At 36.2% G+C, this 19844-nt stretch overlaps 1 protein-coding gene across 9 annotated transcripts in view; it reads left to right on the forward strand.

The window, feature by feature from the left end:
• OSBPL8 (oxysterol binding protein like 8) overlaps positions 1-19844 on the forward strand; it is a 160497-nt gene that overhangs the window by 68728 nt on the left and 71925 nt on the right. For 2 of the 9 annotated variants that reach the window (XM_070409680.1, XM_070409683.1), the window contains 2 exons: positions 4946-4982; positions 18992-19129. In XM_070409680.1, coding sequence (XP_070265781.1) covers positions 4946-4982; positions 18992-19129 — 175 coding nt within the window. Of the gene's footprint in view, positions 1-4945; positions 4983-18612; positions 18631-18991; positions 19130-19844 lie in introns of those variants that run through there. The other 7 variants (XM_070409682.1, XM_070409684.1, XM_070409686.1 and 4 more) reach the window with 4 other exon arrangements.

The following is a 19844-nucleotide window of genomic DNA, read 5'->3' on the forward strand; positions in this document are numbered from 1 at the left end:
TTACTTAGTAAAATTAACTTCTAATCTTTAATTATGTATAGATCTCACAAATTTCGTTCACTGGGCCTCCAGTTTATAATAATTTCTTACCAATTTACATCTTTCCCTATACAGGTCTGTTTGTCCAACTGCCTGTTTCACATTTTTATTTGGATGTCTAACAGGCATTTCAAACTTGCAAGCAACTCTGGGAGGATTTCACTTGCATCCCAATTTAATGCCTTGGTTTCCACATCTTCCTGGGGGAGGTTTCTGAGGCCATGCTTATTTTTCATGGTGCTTCTGCTTTTATTTGGAGTATTTCAGTTCTGTTCCATTATTTGTTTTCTGGTGCCTGTTCTTTATTCTTGTGGCATTTTTTAATCTAATAGGTAATATAGCCTAACTCTCACAAACATCGTAATCTATATCTATAAAAGCCTAAAAGCCACTGTTACGACAGAAGGACTGGTTGCTATGATGCACACTGACCACCAGGGGGCAGACACTCAACTCAGGAGCTGCCCCTAGCCCGCAGGCCCCCATCACTGATGGGGCCTGCTGGTCAATCTCCCAGTCCCTCTCCCCAGCCGTGCCCCCAGGCTGGGACTGGGAACCAACCGGGGGTGGGTGGTGGCAGATGTGGCCCCTTTCCCAGGGGGTCCAAGGGCTGGCTCCCTTCTCAGGGCTGGTGGCCAACCTCCTGGGCCCTCTCCCCCCTACCCCCAATTGGCAGGTCCCCATCACCCAATTGGGGCCAGGCCCCAGGCTGGGATGGGAAACTGGGGGGTGGGTGGTGGCGGACGAGTGCAGCAAGGGAAGGAAGCGGTGGGGAGGCGGAGAGGCAGGTAACCTGATTGGCCCTGATCATCAGTCAGGCCTAGGGACCCCACCTGTGCACAAATTTCGTGCACTGGGCCTCCAGTTTATAATAATTTCTTACCAATTTACACCTTTCCCTATACAGGTCTGTTTGTCCAACTGCCTGTTTCACATTTTTATTTGGATGTCTAACAGGCATTTCAAACTTGACCTGTTCCAAACTGAGCTACTTACATTTCTCCCTGTAAACTAGTTGCTCTCGCTGTCTTTTGCATATCAGATAATGGCAGTTCTGTCCCTCCAAGTGCTCAGACCTCAACATTTGACATCATTTTGATTCCTCTTTTTTTTTAAAATCCCATAGTTGGTCTATTTGGAAATCCTGTTGGCTTTACTTTAAAAATATATTCAGATATCAGCTACTTCTCATCACTCTCACTGCTACCACTTTGGTTCAAGTCTCCTTCATCTCTTCCCTAGTTTATTGCAGTAACCTCCTAACTGATTATATACCCTTGTACCTGGTCTATTCTCAACATAGCAGCCAGAGCATTTCTATTAAAAAATAATCAGATTATGTCACTCATTTTCATAGAGCCATTCAGTGGCCCTCATTTCATTCAGAATAAAATCAAAGTTATGGCTAGGTCTTATAAAGTTCTGTACAATCTGACACCCATTTACTTCTTTGACTTTATCTCCTCCTAATACTCGCCTGCTTGCAGTGTATTTCAGCCTCTTTGGCCTTTTTACTAGTCCTCAAACACTCCAAACTTGCTTCCTTGTCAATATTCTACTCTATACTTGCTCCTCCCTCTGCCTGGAATACTCTTCCTTTTTATGTCCTAAGGTAAGTTAACCTCATTTTACTCAGTCAACCCTGTAGTGGGGAAGTCTTCTTAGGACACTCTATCTAAATTTTTTTTTTTAAATCTGTTTTATTGATTTTTTCAGAGAGGAAGGAAGAGGGACAGAGAGTTAGAAACATCGATGAGAGAGAAACATCGATCAGCTGCCTCCTGCACACTCCCCACTGGGTATGCGCCCGCAACCAAGGCACATGCCCTTGACCGGAATCGAACCTGGGATCCCTGAGTCACAGGCTGACGCTATATCCACTGAGCCAAACCGGCCAGGGCTCTATCTTCCCTAACATTTTATATGTCCGAATTTTCTTACATATTTTTACTTGTTTATTATGTCATTGTTCATCACCCCCATCAGAACATAACTGCCACAAAGACAGGATTTTTGTCTGTTTTGCTCACTAGTATATTTCTTGTGTCTAAAGTAATACCTGTCTATATAGTAGGTGTTCAGTAAATATTTAGATGCATGGATGGATCTATGATTGTACTAGACTATGCTTATTTTAATTATTATTCATTTTCTTAATCTGAAAATAATATTAGATTAAATCAATAGAATTAGATTTATATGACACAAAGATGCTTTAGGATATAAAATTGAAAGCCAGCATACTTTGAAACAAATATTCAGAAATTGCTATGTGTACTAAGGATTATTTTCTGGGAATAAGCAGGCAAGGAGTACAACTGTACAAAAGTTGAGAAAATGCTATTAATCAACAAAAATTGAGAATATAACAGAACTGTACAATGAAAGTAAATTTAAGCCCAACTCAAAAACCTTCAAATATGACCAACCTTGTGAAATTAAACACTCCCAACCATGTATAAATGTTTCGAACAGTGGTTCTCAACCTTCCTAATGCTGCGACCCTTTAATACAGTTCCTCATGTTGTGGTGACCCCCAATTTCATTGTTACAAATTGAACATAATTAAAGCATAGTGATTAATCACAAAAACAATATGTAATTATATATGTGTTTTCCGATGGTCTTAGGCGACCCCTGTGAAAGGGTCGTTTGACTCCCAAAGGGGTTGCGACCCACAGGTTGAGAATTGCTGGTTTAGAACCATTGCTTTCAGTTAGGAAGTTCCTGATAAAACTAGGGAAACTAGTAATTATTCATATTAGTACAGGAACATTTTTTTAGAAAATGTCTGTGAAACATTTGTAGTTTCCCACAGCTGTCTCTGTCAATTTCTTAACTTCTTTCCGTTTCCAATGTTATATTTATTGGTGTTAGCATATCATCCTAAAAGTAAGTGGTATAAAATGAAAAGCATTTATTATCTTACAATTTCTGTAGGTTAGGAATCCAAGAACAGCTTTGCTAGTTGTCTCTGGCTCAAAATCTCTATATAGATGCAAGCCACTGAGAAGGGGACCTGCTGTAGTCTTTTTAAAAAAAATATATTCTTATTGATTTTTAGAGAGGAAGGGAGAGGGAGAGAGAGATAGAAACATCAATGATGAGAATCATTGATCAGCTGCCTCCTGCATGCCCCTCACTGGGGATTGAGCCCGCAACCTGGGCAAGTGCCCTGACCAGGAATCTAACCGTGAACTCGTAGTTCATAGGTCAGCACTCAACTACTGAGCCATGCCGGCTGGGCCTGCTGCAGTCTTGCTTGAAGGCTTGACTGGGTGGGTTGGAAGGGCAGGTGAGAAGGGTCAAGATGGGAAATTGAAAGCTCACTCAGTGATTGTTGACAGACCTGTTTCTCTGAGTCCTGGGCCTCTACAAGGCTGGGCAACTGGCTTCCCTGGTGATAAATAAGAGACTCCAAACAAGATGGAAGTGATAATCTTTTTACAATCTAATCTTAGAAGTAACATCCCTTCCCTTTTGCCATATTCTGTTCATTAGAAGTGATTTCAGCAAGGAGATTATACACCAAGAAGTGGGGATCACTGTGCCCTTTTAGAGATTGCCTACCATAAATATCTCTTACCACATGCTTGCTAGTTGTTCTCACATGGTAATAAGGACTTTAGCATAATTAGTTCATTATCACTGAGGTTGTGGGTTTTTTTTTTCTTATCCTATGAAATTGAAATCAGTTTATTAAAAAAATGCACTTAAATGGGCAACTATAGAAAAATCAATAAAGCATATGCCTTTATTTATTTTTTAAGCAAATGCCTTTAAAAGGCATTGGAAAATAATTTCAAGCATTGTGAAATAACCATCACTTCAGGGAACTAACAGGGCCAAGATTTTTTCCTAGGAGACAGCAGCAGCCCAAAACAAACAACTGCTATTAATTGTCATAACCAATTAAGACTCCCTCATTCCCCTTAAATAAGGCCAAGCAATAATGTAATTGGTGGGAATATTTGTTTTTGTTGTTATTTAGTTTTGTTATGTTATCATAGTTGGTATTTGAAATGAAGGAGAGCTAATGACTTTGTTCCTACTAAGGGAAACCAAAACACTTGTCCGTAGGTGGCATTTAGTGTAATGTTGTATGTTTAAATAGTAACTAAAGGTCAGCGATCTTTTTTTCTGTTTCTTTTAGTTGATTTCAAGTTATTCATTTAAGAATTGGGTCTTATAACTTCCTAAAGATTAGTAACTCTAGGTGGTATGGTTGATATTTAGTAGGCCCTAAGGAAATTTTGTCTGACTTAATAAAATTTATCATTCTAATCAATATTCCTCTTTGTGTTTTTGCCATTTGAGAAAATAATTGTATTATTTTGTTTATATCTTTGTAAAAGGTGTTTGCACAATGCTTGGAATATAATAAGCACTCAGTAAATGTTCCTTTCTTTTTATAGAAAAAATAGACTGTATTACCATATAGTATTAAGTGCTTTCTTGGCATGCAGAACTAATACTTAATAGTGCATGGGTGCTATATAATTTTAAACTATTTAAATTTAAGAATGAATACATTTGGCTGAACCTTACATTTCTAAATAATTTTTACTACTCCTAACCCATATCTTAAATTCTAATTGAAAGTAGTTTTTGACTTGAGTAATTTTCAAAACAAAATACTTAGGTGATTTCATTTTTCTCTTTCTACCTTCATTTTCCAGAATAAAACAAATATTGGATAATGCCTAAGCCAAGATCTTTTTATGTTTGGAAAAGGAAATTCCTTCTGAATTGTGATTATTAGAATTGATGTGCATGTGCTTTCTACTTATAAACTAATGCTATTTTCCTTGTCCTTTTGTTTCACTGCTGCTTCAATCCTGATGCATTGTGCTTCTTCCTTGTTTGGATTGTATTTGTTCGCTGCTCAATTACACTGCACTAAAAGCTTCTTGGTGATAGCAAAGATGTCCTTGGCCCACCAAGTAAGTAGCTAAAGTTCAAATGGCATGTTTGGAGACATGATAATATTTTGATGTGTACTTATAAAAGGCATGTGGTATTTTTGTTTTGATTATTTAAGTATTCTACTTTTCTTTCCAGGCATTGAAATATAAAGTAAAGAATATAGTTATTTAGTGCTTATCTGTTGTCAATGTCCATCTGAGATTGATAGTATTTGTATATTTACATCTGGATTATCTAAGGATAGATTATTTACTTAATTATCTAGTTAATAATTTAGGACCTTTTCTCCATAGTATTCCTTTCTGCAATCATCACGAAAAATAGGTCAGGCTACTTTGAGGCTGGACATGGTCTTAAAAAATTCACTGCCATATGACAATGAGAAATACTGTTTTGTTTTGTCAGAATTTTTACATAATAGATAATTTGGTTATGAAATGTATTATTTATACTTTGGGATTTCATAAGTGAAACATGTTTCATCTTAGGAATTTAGAAGATGTCTCCCCACCCCCCTCCCCCTTTTTTTTAACCTGCATTGCTAGCTTTGGGGGATACACGATGAATAAGGATCATTATAGTCTAGCAAGGGAGTTAGACTCATCTATAACAATAAAGCATAATATGCTAATTAGACCGGATGTCCTTCCAGATGAAGCCATGGCGGCCGGGGCCGAGGCAGAGGAGGTGGCTGCCACGGCGGCAGGAGCTGAGCCTCTTGCATGAATTTTGTGCACCGGGCCTCTAGTCTGTGTGTGTGTGTGTGTGTGTGTGTGTGTGTGTATATATATATATATATATATATATATATATATATATATGGCCTAAGCGACTGGATGACCGGCCAGTAGCTATGATGTGCACTGACCACCAGGGGCCAGATACTCCACACAGAAGCTGCCCCCTGGTGGTGAGTGCATCCCCACAGTCAACCTCCCACAGCTGGCCAACCTCCTGCAGTTCCTCCCTCCGACCGGCTGGGTTGTCAGTTTGCTCCCATGGCCAACCTCCTGCAGTCCCTCTCCTTGGCTGGCTGGCCCCGATCGCCAGCCAGGCCAAGGGGACCCCCCTCCCCCCATGTACAAATTCATGCTCTGGGTCTCTAGTGAATAGATAATTTTAAAGCATTGTGACAGGGGAAACTTTTGTTTTAAAGTTTTGTATTAAAAGTCACAGAATTACTGCCCTGGCCTGATGGCTCAGTTGTTTGGAGCATTGTCCTATGCACCAAACAGGTTATGAGTTTGATTCTAGGTTAGGGCACGTACATAGGTTGCGGGTTCTATCCCTGGTTGGGGTGTGTACAGGAGGCAACTGATTGGTGTTCCTTTCTCTCTCTCTCTCTCTCTCTCTCTCTCTCTCTCTCTCTCTCTCAAAAATCAATAAAACATATCCTCGTGTGAGGATTTAAAAAAAAATCATAGAATTACTGAGATGAAAGGAACTTCAGATGTCATCTAAAAAGATGAAGATCCTGAAGCTAAGAACTGAAATGTCCAAGAAATTAGAATTGGTTACTTGCCTAGTGTGTCTTCTACTGGTTTTCAATAATTAAAATATCACTGCATTGTGAATCGGACAAAGATTTTTAACTTTATTAAAAGCAATGTGGAAATTATATTGATTTAGGAAGTTTTAGTATTTTTTATGAAATATATATCTGACTGTTGAAAGTTCGCTCATTTTTTTGGGGTTCATTTTGTTGTTCCATTGGCAAAAGGAAGGGACTAAGCAAAATAATGGCAAGATTTCTTCTAGTTCTAAAATTATTTGATCTAAAACAATTGCTATTTGTCTCTAATGTATTATGTGGGGAGCCAGCACGGCCATGGCATACTTAGCCCCAGGGTGCCTTATGTGCCATGTCAGCTCAGCCTGGTTCAGTGACCCTGAGTTGCGGGGGCGGGGGGGTGAAAGGATTGAGAAAAGACAGACAAGAGAATGAAAACTGGGTGTTGGTGGGACGCTGTTCCCTGATGAGGAGACAGCGCCAGCGCCCACAAGCCGTGTCTTTATTTTATAGCAGATGCCACGAGGCAAAGTAGGGGTGTGATCAAGTTGTTTACAGCATTCTCGTAAGTTTCAACCTCACTTAACTACATGCACTCTATCACACAGGCACGTGGGGCCACGTGTTTGGACCGTAGGTTCAAGCTTACAACCATAGCCGTTGGCTATGATTGTGCTGGGAGGGCCCTGCCCTCCAGCTGGGACTTGCATGTGGCAATGAGAGGACCCTGTCCTTTCATTAGTCCAAGGTTTGAACCTAGCCAAGACACTGTACCCGCCCCCCATGTATCCCCCTTTACTTTTGTTTTTAAACACGCCCATTTACATTATCCAAAAAACTCTAAACAAATTATTCAGCATATTCAAAACAGACTTCTGGTTATTAACAAAACTATAAACAGCAATGTTAACAAGAGAACAAAACTCTGGCTAATAACAAAGCAATACCAATGCAAAATCAGACTACAAACATGTTAACATTTTCAGGACATTCCACCCAGAGTCCTTAGATTTAGCTCCGCAAGATTTTACAGAAAACTGACAGTTCACCAATGCTAGCATAGCTTCCACTTGTTTTTCTAACATCTTCTTGGCCTCAGTCGCTATCTTCTTCAGCTGACTCCATGCTGATACCTCGGCCACTTGCATAGTAAAATGCTGCCAATGCAAAACTAGTCCCCTTGATCAGGCTGTTTGGACGGTTGACCTCGCCACTGAGTCTGCACCAGTCCCAGTCAAATCAGCCCCTTCCACGCCGGTGGAAGTCTGGTCCCTTCTCAGCTTCTTTCTTTAGCCGCTGCTGCATGGGAACGAGCAACCCTTGGTCCCGCAGAGCTGGAGACTTCCAACTCTGAGTCTGGCATCTCACACAGACCCAAAGTCCCAGGGAGCTATCAGGTCGCACAAGCAAAGATAACCAAAGCCCAAAAACAATGCAACTGCTGCAAGAGCTTACAATCTAGGTCTAAAATAAAAATTACTTCCTTAAACATCAACCACAGCCATCTTTTACTTTACAGTGGCTTAAACAAAAACTAGGAGATTTTTACCTTATTTTATATCTTCCTGTTTACTTCTTATTTTCCTACTGCTTGCTTCTTACTGCTTATTTTCTATTTCTACTGCTTATTTCTCTTACCGCTTATTTTCTAACGTCTACCGCTTACTTTCTATTGCTTATTTCTCTATTTCTACCGCTTATTTCTACTTATTTCTTATTTCTACAGCTTATTTCCTACCGCTTAGGTCTCTATTTCTACCGCTTATTTCTACCTATTTCTCTATTTCTCCAGCTTATTTCTATCTTACTTATCTTTAGCTTAACAAAACCTAAGCGATTTCTTATTTTCTACTGCTTATTTCTACCGCTTATTTATTTATTTATTTTTATTTTTAGGGATCCACTTCTTTTTATGCTTTTCTGCCTCACCCCTTGTCTATTTTTTACTTATTCTCTCCTTAAGAAATTTAAAAATGCTTACTTTAAAAATGCTTCGATTAAGCATTATTCCCATGTTTTACACCAAGCTAATTTTACCACACTTCAGCTCCCTACCTTATTTTTGTTTTTTGGCCTTCTTACTTTTGCTTTTTAAGCTTAACTTCTTATTTTCTTTCTTTTTTTTTTTTTTTTTTTAGATTTTTAAAATATATTTTACTGATTTTTTACAGAGAGGAAGGGAGAGAGATAGAGAGTTAGAAACATCGATGAGAGAGAAACATCGATCAGCTGCCTCCTGCACATCTACTGGAGATGTGCCCGCAACCCAGGTACATGCCCTTGACCGGAATCTAACCTGGGACCTTTCAGTCCGCAGGTCGACGCTCTATCCACTGAGCCAAACCAGTTTCGGCAACTTCTTATTTTCTTACTTTTGTTTTTTAAGCTTACTCTCTGCGCCTTGGAGCCTCCTTTCACCTGACCACTTTTTAAAATTACCCCGAACTCAGTCCCTGGTCGGGCCCCATATGTGGGGAGCCGACTCGGCCATGGCAGACTCAGCCCCAGGGCGCCTTATGTGCCATGCCAGCTCAGCCTGGTTGAGTGACCCTGAGTGGGGGGGTGAAAGGATTGAGAAAAGACAGACAAGAGAATGAAAGCTGGGTGTTGGTGGGATGCTGCTCCCTGATGAGGAGACAGCGCCAGCGCCCACAAGCCGTGTCTTTATTTTATAGCAGATGCCACGAGGCAAAGTAGGGGTGTTATCAAGTTGTTTATAGCATTCTTGTGAGTTTCAACCTCACTTAACTACATGCACCCGAACTCTATCACAAGGCACGTGGGGCTACGTGTTTGGACGTAGGTTCAAGCTTAAAACCACAGCCGTTGGCTATGATTGTGCTGGGAGGGCCCTGCCCTCCAGCTGGGACTTGCACATGGCAATGAGAGGCCCTGTCCTTTCATTAGTCCGAGGTTTGAACCTGGCCAAGACACTGTACCCGCGCCCCATAGTATTATTTTTTCTAAAAAGAGAGATGATTTAAGGTAATATGCTAAAATTCCTTTTTTAACTGCAATAATTTATAGTATTTTAAATATATTGTTTATTATACAACCAGCATTATTAGAATAGTAGAAATTTTGAAAGTAAAGTACACAAATACCAAAACATTTTTGTTTTCTTATTCAGCTTTGTGATACATGACAGATATTTTCTTTCTTGTGTGTGTGTGTGTGTTTTGTTGTTGTTGACAGTATTACAGATGTCTCTCATTCTCCCTTTTTGCCTTCCTCCACCCAACCGCTCCCCACCCCAGGCCTTCCCCATACTATTGGCTGTGTCAATAACTTATGCATATGTGCATATATGTTCTTTGGTTAATCTCTTCCTGTCCCCTGAGATTTTTATTTTTTTTTATTTTTTTTTATTTTTTGCTAAAATTATTACAAAGGGTATTACATAAGTGTCCTTTTTTCCCCCCCACCCTTGACAAGCCCCTGCCCTCCCTTACCCCCCAGTGTCTTATGTCCATTAGTTATGGTTATATGGATGTATACAAGTCCTTCGGTTGATCTCTTACTCCCCTCCCTCCTGTCCCCCAACCCTCCCTGGCCTTCCCCTGAGATCTATTATTCTGTCCCATGCATCCATACCTCTGGACCTGTTTTGTTCATTAGTTTATTTTGTTCATTATATTCCACATGTGAGACAATTTGTCTTTGTCTAACTGGCTTATTTCGCTTAGCATAATACTCTCCCAGTCCCTCCATGCAATCTTAAAGGGTAAGAGCTCCTTTTTCACAGCTGTATGGTATTCCATGGTGTAACTGTGCCACAATTTTTTTATTCACTCATCTACTGAAGGGCACTTGGGCACTTAACTGTTGTAAATAAACGCTGCTATGAACACAGGGATACATACATTCTTTCTAATTGGTGTTTTGGGATTCTTTAGGGATATATACCTAGAAGTGCGATTACTGGGTAAAATAGCAGATCCATTTTGAATTTTTTTAGGAAACTCCATACCGTTTTCCATAATGGCTGCACCAGTCTGCATTCCCACCAGCAGTCTACTATAGGGTTCTCTTTTCTCCACATCCTCACCAGCACTTGCTATTCATTGATTTATTGATAGTAGCCATTCTGGCAGGTGTGAGGTGACAAATCATTGTATTTTTAATTTGCATCTCTTTGATGATGAGTGAATTTGAACATTTTTTCATGTTTATTGGCCATCGGTATGTTCTCTTTGGAGAAGTGTCTGTTCAGGTCCTTTGCCGATTTTTTAGATTGGATTGTTTGTCTTCCTGGTGTTGAGTTGTATGAGCTCTTTGTATATTTTGGAAATTAATCCCTTATCTGATGTATCATTGGCACATATGTTTTACAAAAGTATGTTCCCTTTTCATTTTGTTAATGGTTTCTTTTGCTGTGCAGATGCTTTTTATTTTTATGTAGTCCCATTTGTATATATTTTTCTTTGTTTCCCTTGCCTTTGGCAATGTATCGGTGAAAATATTGCTAGGTGAGATGTCTGAGATTTTACTGCCTATGTTTTCTTCTAGGATTTTTACGGTTTCCCATCTTACATTTAAGTCTTTTATCTCTTTTGAGTTTATTTTTGTAATTGGTATAAGTTGGTGGTCTAGTTTCATTTTTTTTTTTTTTTTTTGCATGTACCTTTCCAACTTCCCTAACACTATTTATAGAAGAAACTATCTTTACCTGGCAGATATTTTCAATGGATTTTCCAGTTACTCTAATTACCTTATACATTCAGATGTTGGCTCAGATGAACTGATTGACATAGCTGAACTTTATAAATATAATTTAATTTTTAATATCAATTGAAATGATTCTAATTTGGGGACTGGGTTTTATAAGTGGAGGTCTTTAATGTACTTGGAATATAAGAAATTTATTGAATATTTTATGCCTATAGAAATAAAAATATACAGCATATATTAGGGATGCATTTATATTGTGCTCTATCAACTGTTAAAAGGGGACTTTATAATTATTTCATGGAGACCATATGTTTTTTAAAGTGGAAAGTAATTTCATATAGTACTTCATTAGGATCTGTACTATTGAATGAAAAAGCTATAATTTTATATCTACCAACATATTTAATATATTTAAGTATTTGGGAAAAGGTATACCATCTGTAAGGGGAGATTTAGAATTTATGTAGAGATCATTTATGACTTTAAAATATTTACTTAACTTCAGCTTATCTTAGCTTTCACTTAGATTAAAGGCAAATACCAGACTTTGAAGCTTATATAATTCTTCAGATTTTATATTGATGAGTTGAATTCAGAAAGTAAAGAATGATAGTTACAGAGTCATATTCTCCTTAGAACTTGCAGTTGGTATGTTAATATGTTACTGCTAATTATTCCATTGTGATTAATTTTACTGTAGTTAAGATAGTAAAACAATATGAATAGCAAAGTAGGTTACTTTACTTCCACTACAAAATAAAACCATGAGAGGGCACTGTAATGCTATCATTAGTAGGTGAAGTAATTGATTGTAATGTTAGACACTACACTGAAATCATGCAGTCATTCATTCGTCAAATATTTATTCAGTCATTTAGCATGGATTTATTGTCACTTTTATGCCAAGGGATATAAATAAAAACAAAGTCACTACCCTTTTTAAGCTTTTACTTAACTAGTCTACAATTGTGCAAATGATATAAGCTATCAAGATGACTTTTATAATGTGAAAATTCCTTTTTGTGTGTATAATGTTAATGTTTGTGAATGGGGTAAGAGAAAAAATAGGAAAATGCACTTTCGGTACATTGCTATTTCTACAACCTTCCCACTTCAAGGTTATCAAAATCATAAGCAGTAATACCTCAATCAGTAAGAAGTTAGGTGTGAATGGAACTAAATATTCACTTCTTCGACTATTGCCTTTTTATATGATAAAGTTATTCAAGACATAGATACCTATGTCTTACTGATGAACACTAAAGCATACTTTAATTCTATTAGTTGTTCTTCTCATAATGTATTTTAAATTAGCCTTAATGTACTGCCTGATACTACAAAAAATATAGCATATGTAAATTATAAAGCATGATTATACAGTTAACACCTTTCATACCGCATAGAAATCTCTAAGACATACGCCAGGGACCGCACGTTTTCGGGCAAACTGCACATTATTTAAATCATCATAATGCACTTTAGGTATTGTTTTTCTATAATTATAACATTTTTATTTACAAAAACAATTAAACAATTAAAGTTCCTAGTACTTTTTTAACATATGGTACTGCGTAAAACATTTTCCTCTATGAAGAGGGACCAAACAAAATTTACATAAGTATCTAGATTCACTCCTTTTTCCATGGGCATGAAAAACGAGAACACTCGTGAGCGGTCATTAACAGATGGCATGCGAAACACGAGAAAACTCCTGAGCGGTACGAAAGGTGTTAAGACACTTGAATTTACCACTTAAGAACATGAATCTTAAAAATATTTCATGTCCATTTGTGTGCTTCTTCTCTTTTCTTTTCCTGTGCCAGAGGTGATGACTATTTTGTATTTTATCATTCTTTACTTTTTTAAAATAGACTTTTATGTTATTTTTAATTATGTATTTATCACTAAGGTTTACTTGGTTTTTAATTTTATGAGAATGGTAGCATGATAACATGCCATCTTTTAGGACTTGTTTTTTAACATTTTATTTCCAAGATTCAGCCATGCTATTGGGTATAGCTAAGATCACTCCTTTTTCAGTGCTACATACTATTTCATTATAGGCAAATACCATAATATATAAATCCATTTTATTTTCAGTTGATGAGTATTTAAGTTGTTTTGATTTTTGCTACTATGAACAAGGTTGCTGTCAACATTCTTATTTTTGTCTTTTGCTACACATCTTTAAGAGTATTTCTAGTTATAAAGCTAAGAGTGGAATTGTTGGACTCATAGGGTATGCTGAAATCACTTTATTAAGACAGATCTAAGCAGTTTTCCAAAGTGCTTATTTTGGTTTATACCCCACCATCAGTGCTTAAAGTGTCTGATTGATCTCACCCGTATCTATTTGTTATTATCAGACTGATTAATTTTTGTCAGTTTTACTGAGTGTAAAATATTAATTTCATTGTGATCTTGATTTGTGTTTTTCTGATTACTAAAGAAGGTGAGCATCTTTTTTATATATTTATTGACCATTTGCATTTTTTCTTCCATGAAATCACCATTCGAGTTTCCCTCCCATTTTTCTTTTTTTGTATTAAAATATTTTTATTGAGGCATAATTGACATACAACATTATATTGGTTTCAGGTATACTGCATAATGATTCAGTATTCGTATATATTTCAAAGTGATCATAATAAGTTTAGTTAACATCTATCACCATACATATAGATTTTTTTCTTGTGATGAGAATTTTTAAGATTTGCTCTCTTAGCACCTTTCAAATATGCTATGCAGTATTGTTAATTATAGTCTCCAGGCTGTATCTTAAAACCACTTGACTTTTTTATCTTATAATTAGAAGTTTGAACCTTTGACCCCCTTCACCCATTTTGCAACCTCTCTCAACCTCTTCACCTCTGGCAACCACCAGTCTCTTCTCTGTATCTATAAGCTAAGTTTTTTTGTTTTTTGTCCTTTTTGATTCTACATACCTTATTTGTCTTTCTCTGTATGACTTATTTCACTTAGCATAATGCTCTCAAGGTCCATCCATGTTGTCCCAAATATAAAGATTTCATTCTTTTTAATGCTGAGTAATATTCCATTGTTTATAGGAACCACATTTTCTTTATCCATTTACCCATTGATAGACACTTCCCTTGGCTATTGTAAATAATGCTGCAGTGAAAATGGGGGAGCATATTTCTTTTCAACTTAGTGTTCTCATTTTCTTAGGTAAATACACAGAAATGGAATTGCTGGGACATATGTTAGTTCTATTTTTAATTTTTTTAGGAACCTCCAAACTGTTTTCCATAGTGGCTGTACCAATTTATATTCCCACCATCAGTGCAAAGGATTTTCTTTTCTCCACATCCTTGCCAACACTTTTTATTTCTTGATTTTAAAAATAATAGTCATTCTAAGAGGTGTAGGATGATGTCTTACATAGTTACGACTTGCATTTATGTGATGATTAATGAAGTTGAGCACTTTTTCATGTGCCTGTTGAACATCTGTGTATTTTTTGGAAAAAATGTGTATTTAGATACTCTGTCCATTTTTATTAGGATTTTATTTCTTTTTTGCTATTGAGCTGTATTAGTTCTTTATATATTTTGGATATATAGCCACTTATCAGATATTTGATTTGCAAATATTTTCTCACATTTAGTTAAGTTATCTTCTCATTTTGTTGATGGTTCCTTTGCTGTGTGGAAGCTTTTTAGTTTGATGTAGTCCCAATTATTTATTTTTGCTATTGTCAGATCCAAAAATCATCACCAAGTAAAGGAGCTTATTGTGTATGTTTTCTTCTAGGAGTGTTATGGTTTCGGTCTTCCATTCAAGTCTTTAATTCATTTTGAATTAATTTTTGTGTAAGGTGTCAGCAGTCTAGTTTCATTTTTTGTATGTGACTATACACTTTTCCCAGGACTACTTATTGAAGAAGCTGTCCTTTACCTCATTGTATATTCTTGGCTTCTTTGTCATAAATTAGTTGCCCATGTAGGTATGGGTTTATTTCTGGGCTCTCTATCCTGTTCCACTGATCGTATGATTTTTTTTATAGCTAATACCATATTGTTTATATTACTATAGCTTTGTAATATAGTTTGAAATCTTGGAGCTTAATACCTTCAGTCTTGTTCTTTCTTGAGATTGCTTTGGCTCTGCAGGGTCTTCTGTGGTTCTATACAAATTTTAGGATTATTTGTTCTATTTATGTGAAAAATGCCATTAGAATTTTCATAGGTATTGCATTGAATCTGTAGATTGCTTTGGGTAGTATGGACATTTTAACAGTGTTAATTCTTCTATTCCATCAGCATGGAATATCTTTCAATATATTTATATCTTCTTCAACTTCTTTCATCAGTGTCTTAACAGTTTTCAGTGTACAGTAGTTCCTCCTTATCTACTGAGGATAAATTCTAAGATTGCCGATGGATGACTGAATCCGCAGATAGAACCAAACCCATATGTATTATGCTTTTTTCTATACATACATACATACAACCTATGATAAAATGTAACTTATAAATTAGCCACAGTAAGACATTAACAATAATACCTAATAATAAAATAAAACACATAACAATATGTTTTAATGAAAGTTATGTGAATGTGGTCTCTTAAAATATCTTATTATATTGTACAGACAACATGAATATGCTGGAAAAAGGCATGATTCACATCCCAGATGGGATTGAGTGGGATGGCATGTGATTTCATCGTGCTACTCAGAATGTTTATTTCTGGAGTTCTCCAATTAATATTTTCAGACTGCAGTTGACCGTGGGTAACAAATTGTGGAAAGCAAAACTATGGATAAGGGGAGTCTACTGTGCAGGTCTTTCACTTCCTTGGTTAAATTTACTTCTTAGTATTTTATACTTTTTGATGCATATTCCCCCATTTTTATATTGCAATGTTGGTCTTTTTCAAATTTATTTATGAGTAGTGGTTGTTTTTTTTTTTAAAAAGAAAACATTCTGGATACTAATTATATGTGTTACAGATACCTTTTGTTAATTATATATTGCAGATATTTTCTACTGTTTTTTGTTTTTAATTTCTTTTTGTTTTCTTTTGATTAAATTAAGTCTTACCTTTTTTTTTGTTTAGTGTGGTGGAAATTATCAATTCTTTTATGGTTAATGCTTTGTTTTTTTTTTTTTTTTTTTTTTAAGGAATCATTCTTTAGCCCATGTTTATAAATATACTCTCTTATATTTTCTTATAAAAGTTTTCAAGTTTTGCTTTTTACATGTATATCTTTAATTTTCATAAAATTATTCTTTATGTGTGGTTTGAGGGTAGGGACCTATTTTTCCAATTTGGATAACCAATTTTCCCAGTATCAGTAATTAAATAGTCTTTTCTTTCCCTACCTTTATTGTATATCTGGACTCCACAACCATGGGTTTGTTTCTGTGAGCTCGCTGTTAGATTCCTTAGGTCCATTTGTCTTTCTACATCAGCAACATACATTTTTAATCAATAATAATTTTTAGGAGTTAAATGGATCTTGGATTCAGTAATTGAAGGAGACATCATATACTTTTTCATAATGAAGTTTCATAAAACTATAAAAGTTGTTAATTGATTCATTCAACAAAATTTTGTTGAACACCTTCAGTATGCCAGGACCATACCAGGACTCGGGAATTATGGGAAAATAAGACAAAATTTCTTTCTGTTATGGAACTTATAGATTAATGAAAGCATGTAATAAAAGCATAATAAAAATCATGTAAAGTGTTAGAGTATAACTGGTGGAATGGGCACTAGTGGGAAAAAATAAAATAATTGATACATTATACTATATTAAAATGGGAACTTATTTATCAAAAGGCACCATGAAGGGCTTTTCTGAGGAGATGACGTTTGAACACAAATGATGAGAGGGGTTAATAGTGAGAAGATGTGGGGTAGGAGTATTTCGGGTAGAGAGAACAAGAAGTATAAAAACCCAGAGATTGGGGCAAGATGGTGTGTTTTGAGGAATACCAAGAAGACCGTTATGACTGGGAGCCAAGGAGTAAAGAGGAGAATGATAGAGAATTAGGTTGGGAAGATAATGGGCGCCAGACACTCTTGAATCTTTAGGCCATGGAATTTATTATAGGTGTAATGAGCCATTGAGAAGACTTCTGCATGATGCAGATCTGATTTATGGTTTACAAAGATTGCTTGGGCTTCCATGTAGAGAATGAACTCTGCACAAGCAGGAATAAGCCCTAAGTCTGGTCTCTAGGTAGAAATCTGATGCTGTGATCCAGTGGAAAGGTAATAATGTCTTGGAACAGGGTGGTAGTTGTATAAGTGGGGAGAAATAGAAGGACTCCAGATAAATTTTGAAGGTAGAATATAAAGCTCTCAGAGATAAATGGGATGTGAAGTGTGAAAGAGGAACATTGAATAATACATCTAAGGTTTTTGGCCTGAGAACAAGGTGGAAGGGAATAGTGATTCCACTAACTGAATTAGAGAGAGGCAGGTTTGGAAGATAAACAGAATCAAGAATTACGTTCTGGATAAATTTGAGTTGCCTATTAAAGGATAGAGGCAATTAGCCCAGCTGGCATGGCTCAGTGGTTGAGCATCGACCTATGAACCAGAAGGTAACTGGTTCGATTCCCAGTCAGGGCAGATGCATGGGGTGAGGCTCGATCCCCAGTGTGGGGCGTGCGGGAGGCAGCAATGATTCTCTCTCATTGTTGATATTTACCCCCCCCCCCCCGAAATAATAAAAATTTAATAAAAATTAAAAGAATAGAGGCAGTTATAAGGCAGGCAATTGGATATGTGAGTTTGTGTTCAGGAGAAGATATATAAATTTTGGAGTCATCAGTGAGTAGATTCTTTTTTTAATGGACTTGATGGGGAAATAATTTTTTTATGTCTTGGATGATAAATGGAAGTATTTTTGAAATTTAAGGAGCTAAAATATAATTTTGAAAACAGCACAGTAGAAAACATGATAAAGCAATTTGATTAAACGGTCTGATTGAAATGCAAACATGAAGTTCTGGTTAAGTTAAAAATTTAGAGTGAAGACAGAATCATTCTCGCTCAAAATAAAACTAAAGCCTTTGTAGACTGAAAGCACAAAAACATAAAATAAAAGGATGTGGAAATCCTAGGACACTGTGGTGTTGCTCACAATTATTTGCCCTATTCTTTCATTGAGTATTTTTCTTTTTTTCTGTTCTCTCTGGAACTGGGCATTGCTTTCCTCTATTTGTAGCTTGGCCAAGTGGGAGAATAGCAGCCTGAAACACTATTTAAACTGGTTATTGGGGCAGCAAGCTTTTAAGAGCCAGACGTTGGAACCAAATCCTGAGTTAGAATCTTACCTCTATTACTTAGTCTTAGACGAGGCAATTTCTGAATCTCAAGTTTCCCACTTCTAGAACAGGAATTATACCTACTACCTGTGAAAATTAGAAATTAGAGTAGAAATTCTAATGAATGTACAACATTATTTTATACTACTATTTGTATTTTTTCTGATCACTAATGAGGTTGAGTATCTTTTCATATGTTTATTGACCATTTGTATTTCTTCTGTGAAATGGCTTTTGCTTATAAAGAGTTAATATTAATAGCACAGTAAATCTTGCAGTACATTTTCTTATCAATTGAATATGTTTTCATTTTTATAATCTCCATAATTTGTATACTTTTACTCATACATACCTATCAATTTTGGGGGAATTGAAAACAAAGTAAAAAAAAACAATTATGCAAATTTATTAAAGTATTGAGTTGATAAAATTAACAAACATTGAGGCAGGTTCAATCATAGTTCTGTTCCATGTTATTAACTAGCCATTGTGTAAATTTAGCGCTGAAGTTCTAATACTTTTTCCCTTTTTCCTTGAGCTGTTATAGCAAACAGTGAAGAATCTCAACTTCTGACACCAGGAAAGATGAGTCAGCGCCAAGGGAAAGAAGCTTATCCAACTCCAACCAAAGACTTGTGTCAGCCATCTTTTAGTCCTGCAAGCCTTCATAGTCAGGGTAAGAGTTGTGGTTTGAATGTGTTTTGTGTTGTTGTTTTTTAAGGGAAGAATGACATTTTGGATCTATCATAACTTTTATCTTTTGAACCCTTTAGCTTTATAGGGGTTTTTTGTTTGTTTTGGTCATACATACTATTCTTGAAATGAGTACATTTTCCTTTTGAGTCTTTTAATTTCTCTTATATTCTCTAGCATACTTTGTTAGTTATACCATTCTTCAAATTATTGATTCTCAAACTTCTTAGTCTCAGGACCCCTTTACACTGGTAAATTATTGAAGAAGCCAAAGAGCTTTTGTTTATGTGAGCTAACTTATTGACATTTACTATATTGTAAACTAAAACTAAGAATTTTTTAAATTGTTTATTATTCATTTAATATTATAATAGTAAACCCATTACATGTGACTATGAATAACACATTTTTTATGAAAATAACTATGTGAGAAGAGTGGTATTCTTTTCCCGCAGGTTTCCTCAACCTTGGCACTATTAACTTCTTGGGCTGGATGATCTGTTGTCTTGTATATTGTAGGATGTTTCACAGCATCACTGGCCTCTACCCACTAGATGGCAGTAGCACTTTCCCCAGTTATGACAATCAGAAATATCTCCTGACATAGCCAAAGGTCCCTTGAGGGACAAAACTAATTTTTGATTGAGAAGTATTATTTTATAGTTTCTGAAAATTCATTTCTAGCTTTAAAAAAGACA

This window comes from Myotis yumanensis, unplaced genomic scaffold, assembly GCF_028538775.1.
Source record: "Myotis yumanensis isolate MYYU_CA2020_CCGP unplaced genomic scaffold, mMyoYum1.0.hap1 SCAF_3, whole genome shotgun sequence".
Taxonomy (NCBI): Eukaryota; Metazoa; Chordata; class Mammalia; order Chiroptera; family Vespertilionidae; genus Myotis; species Myotis yumanensis.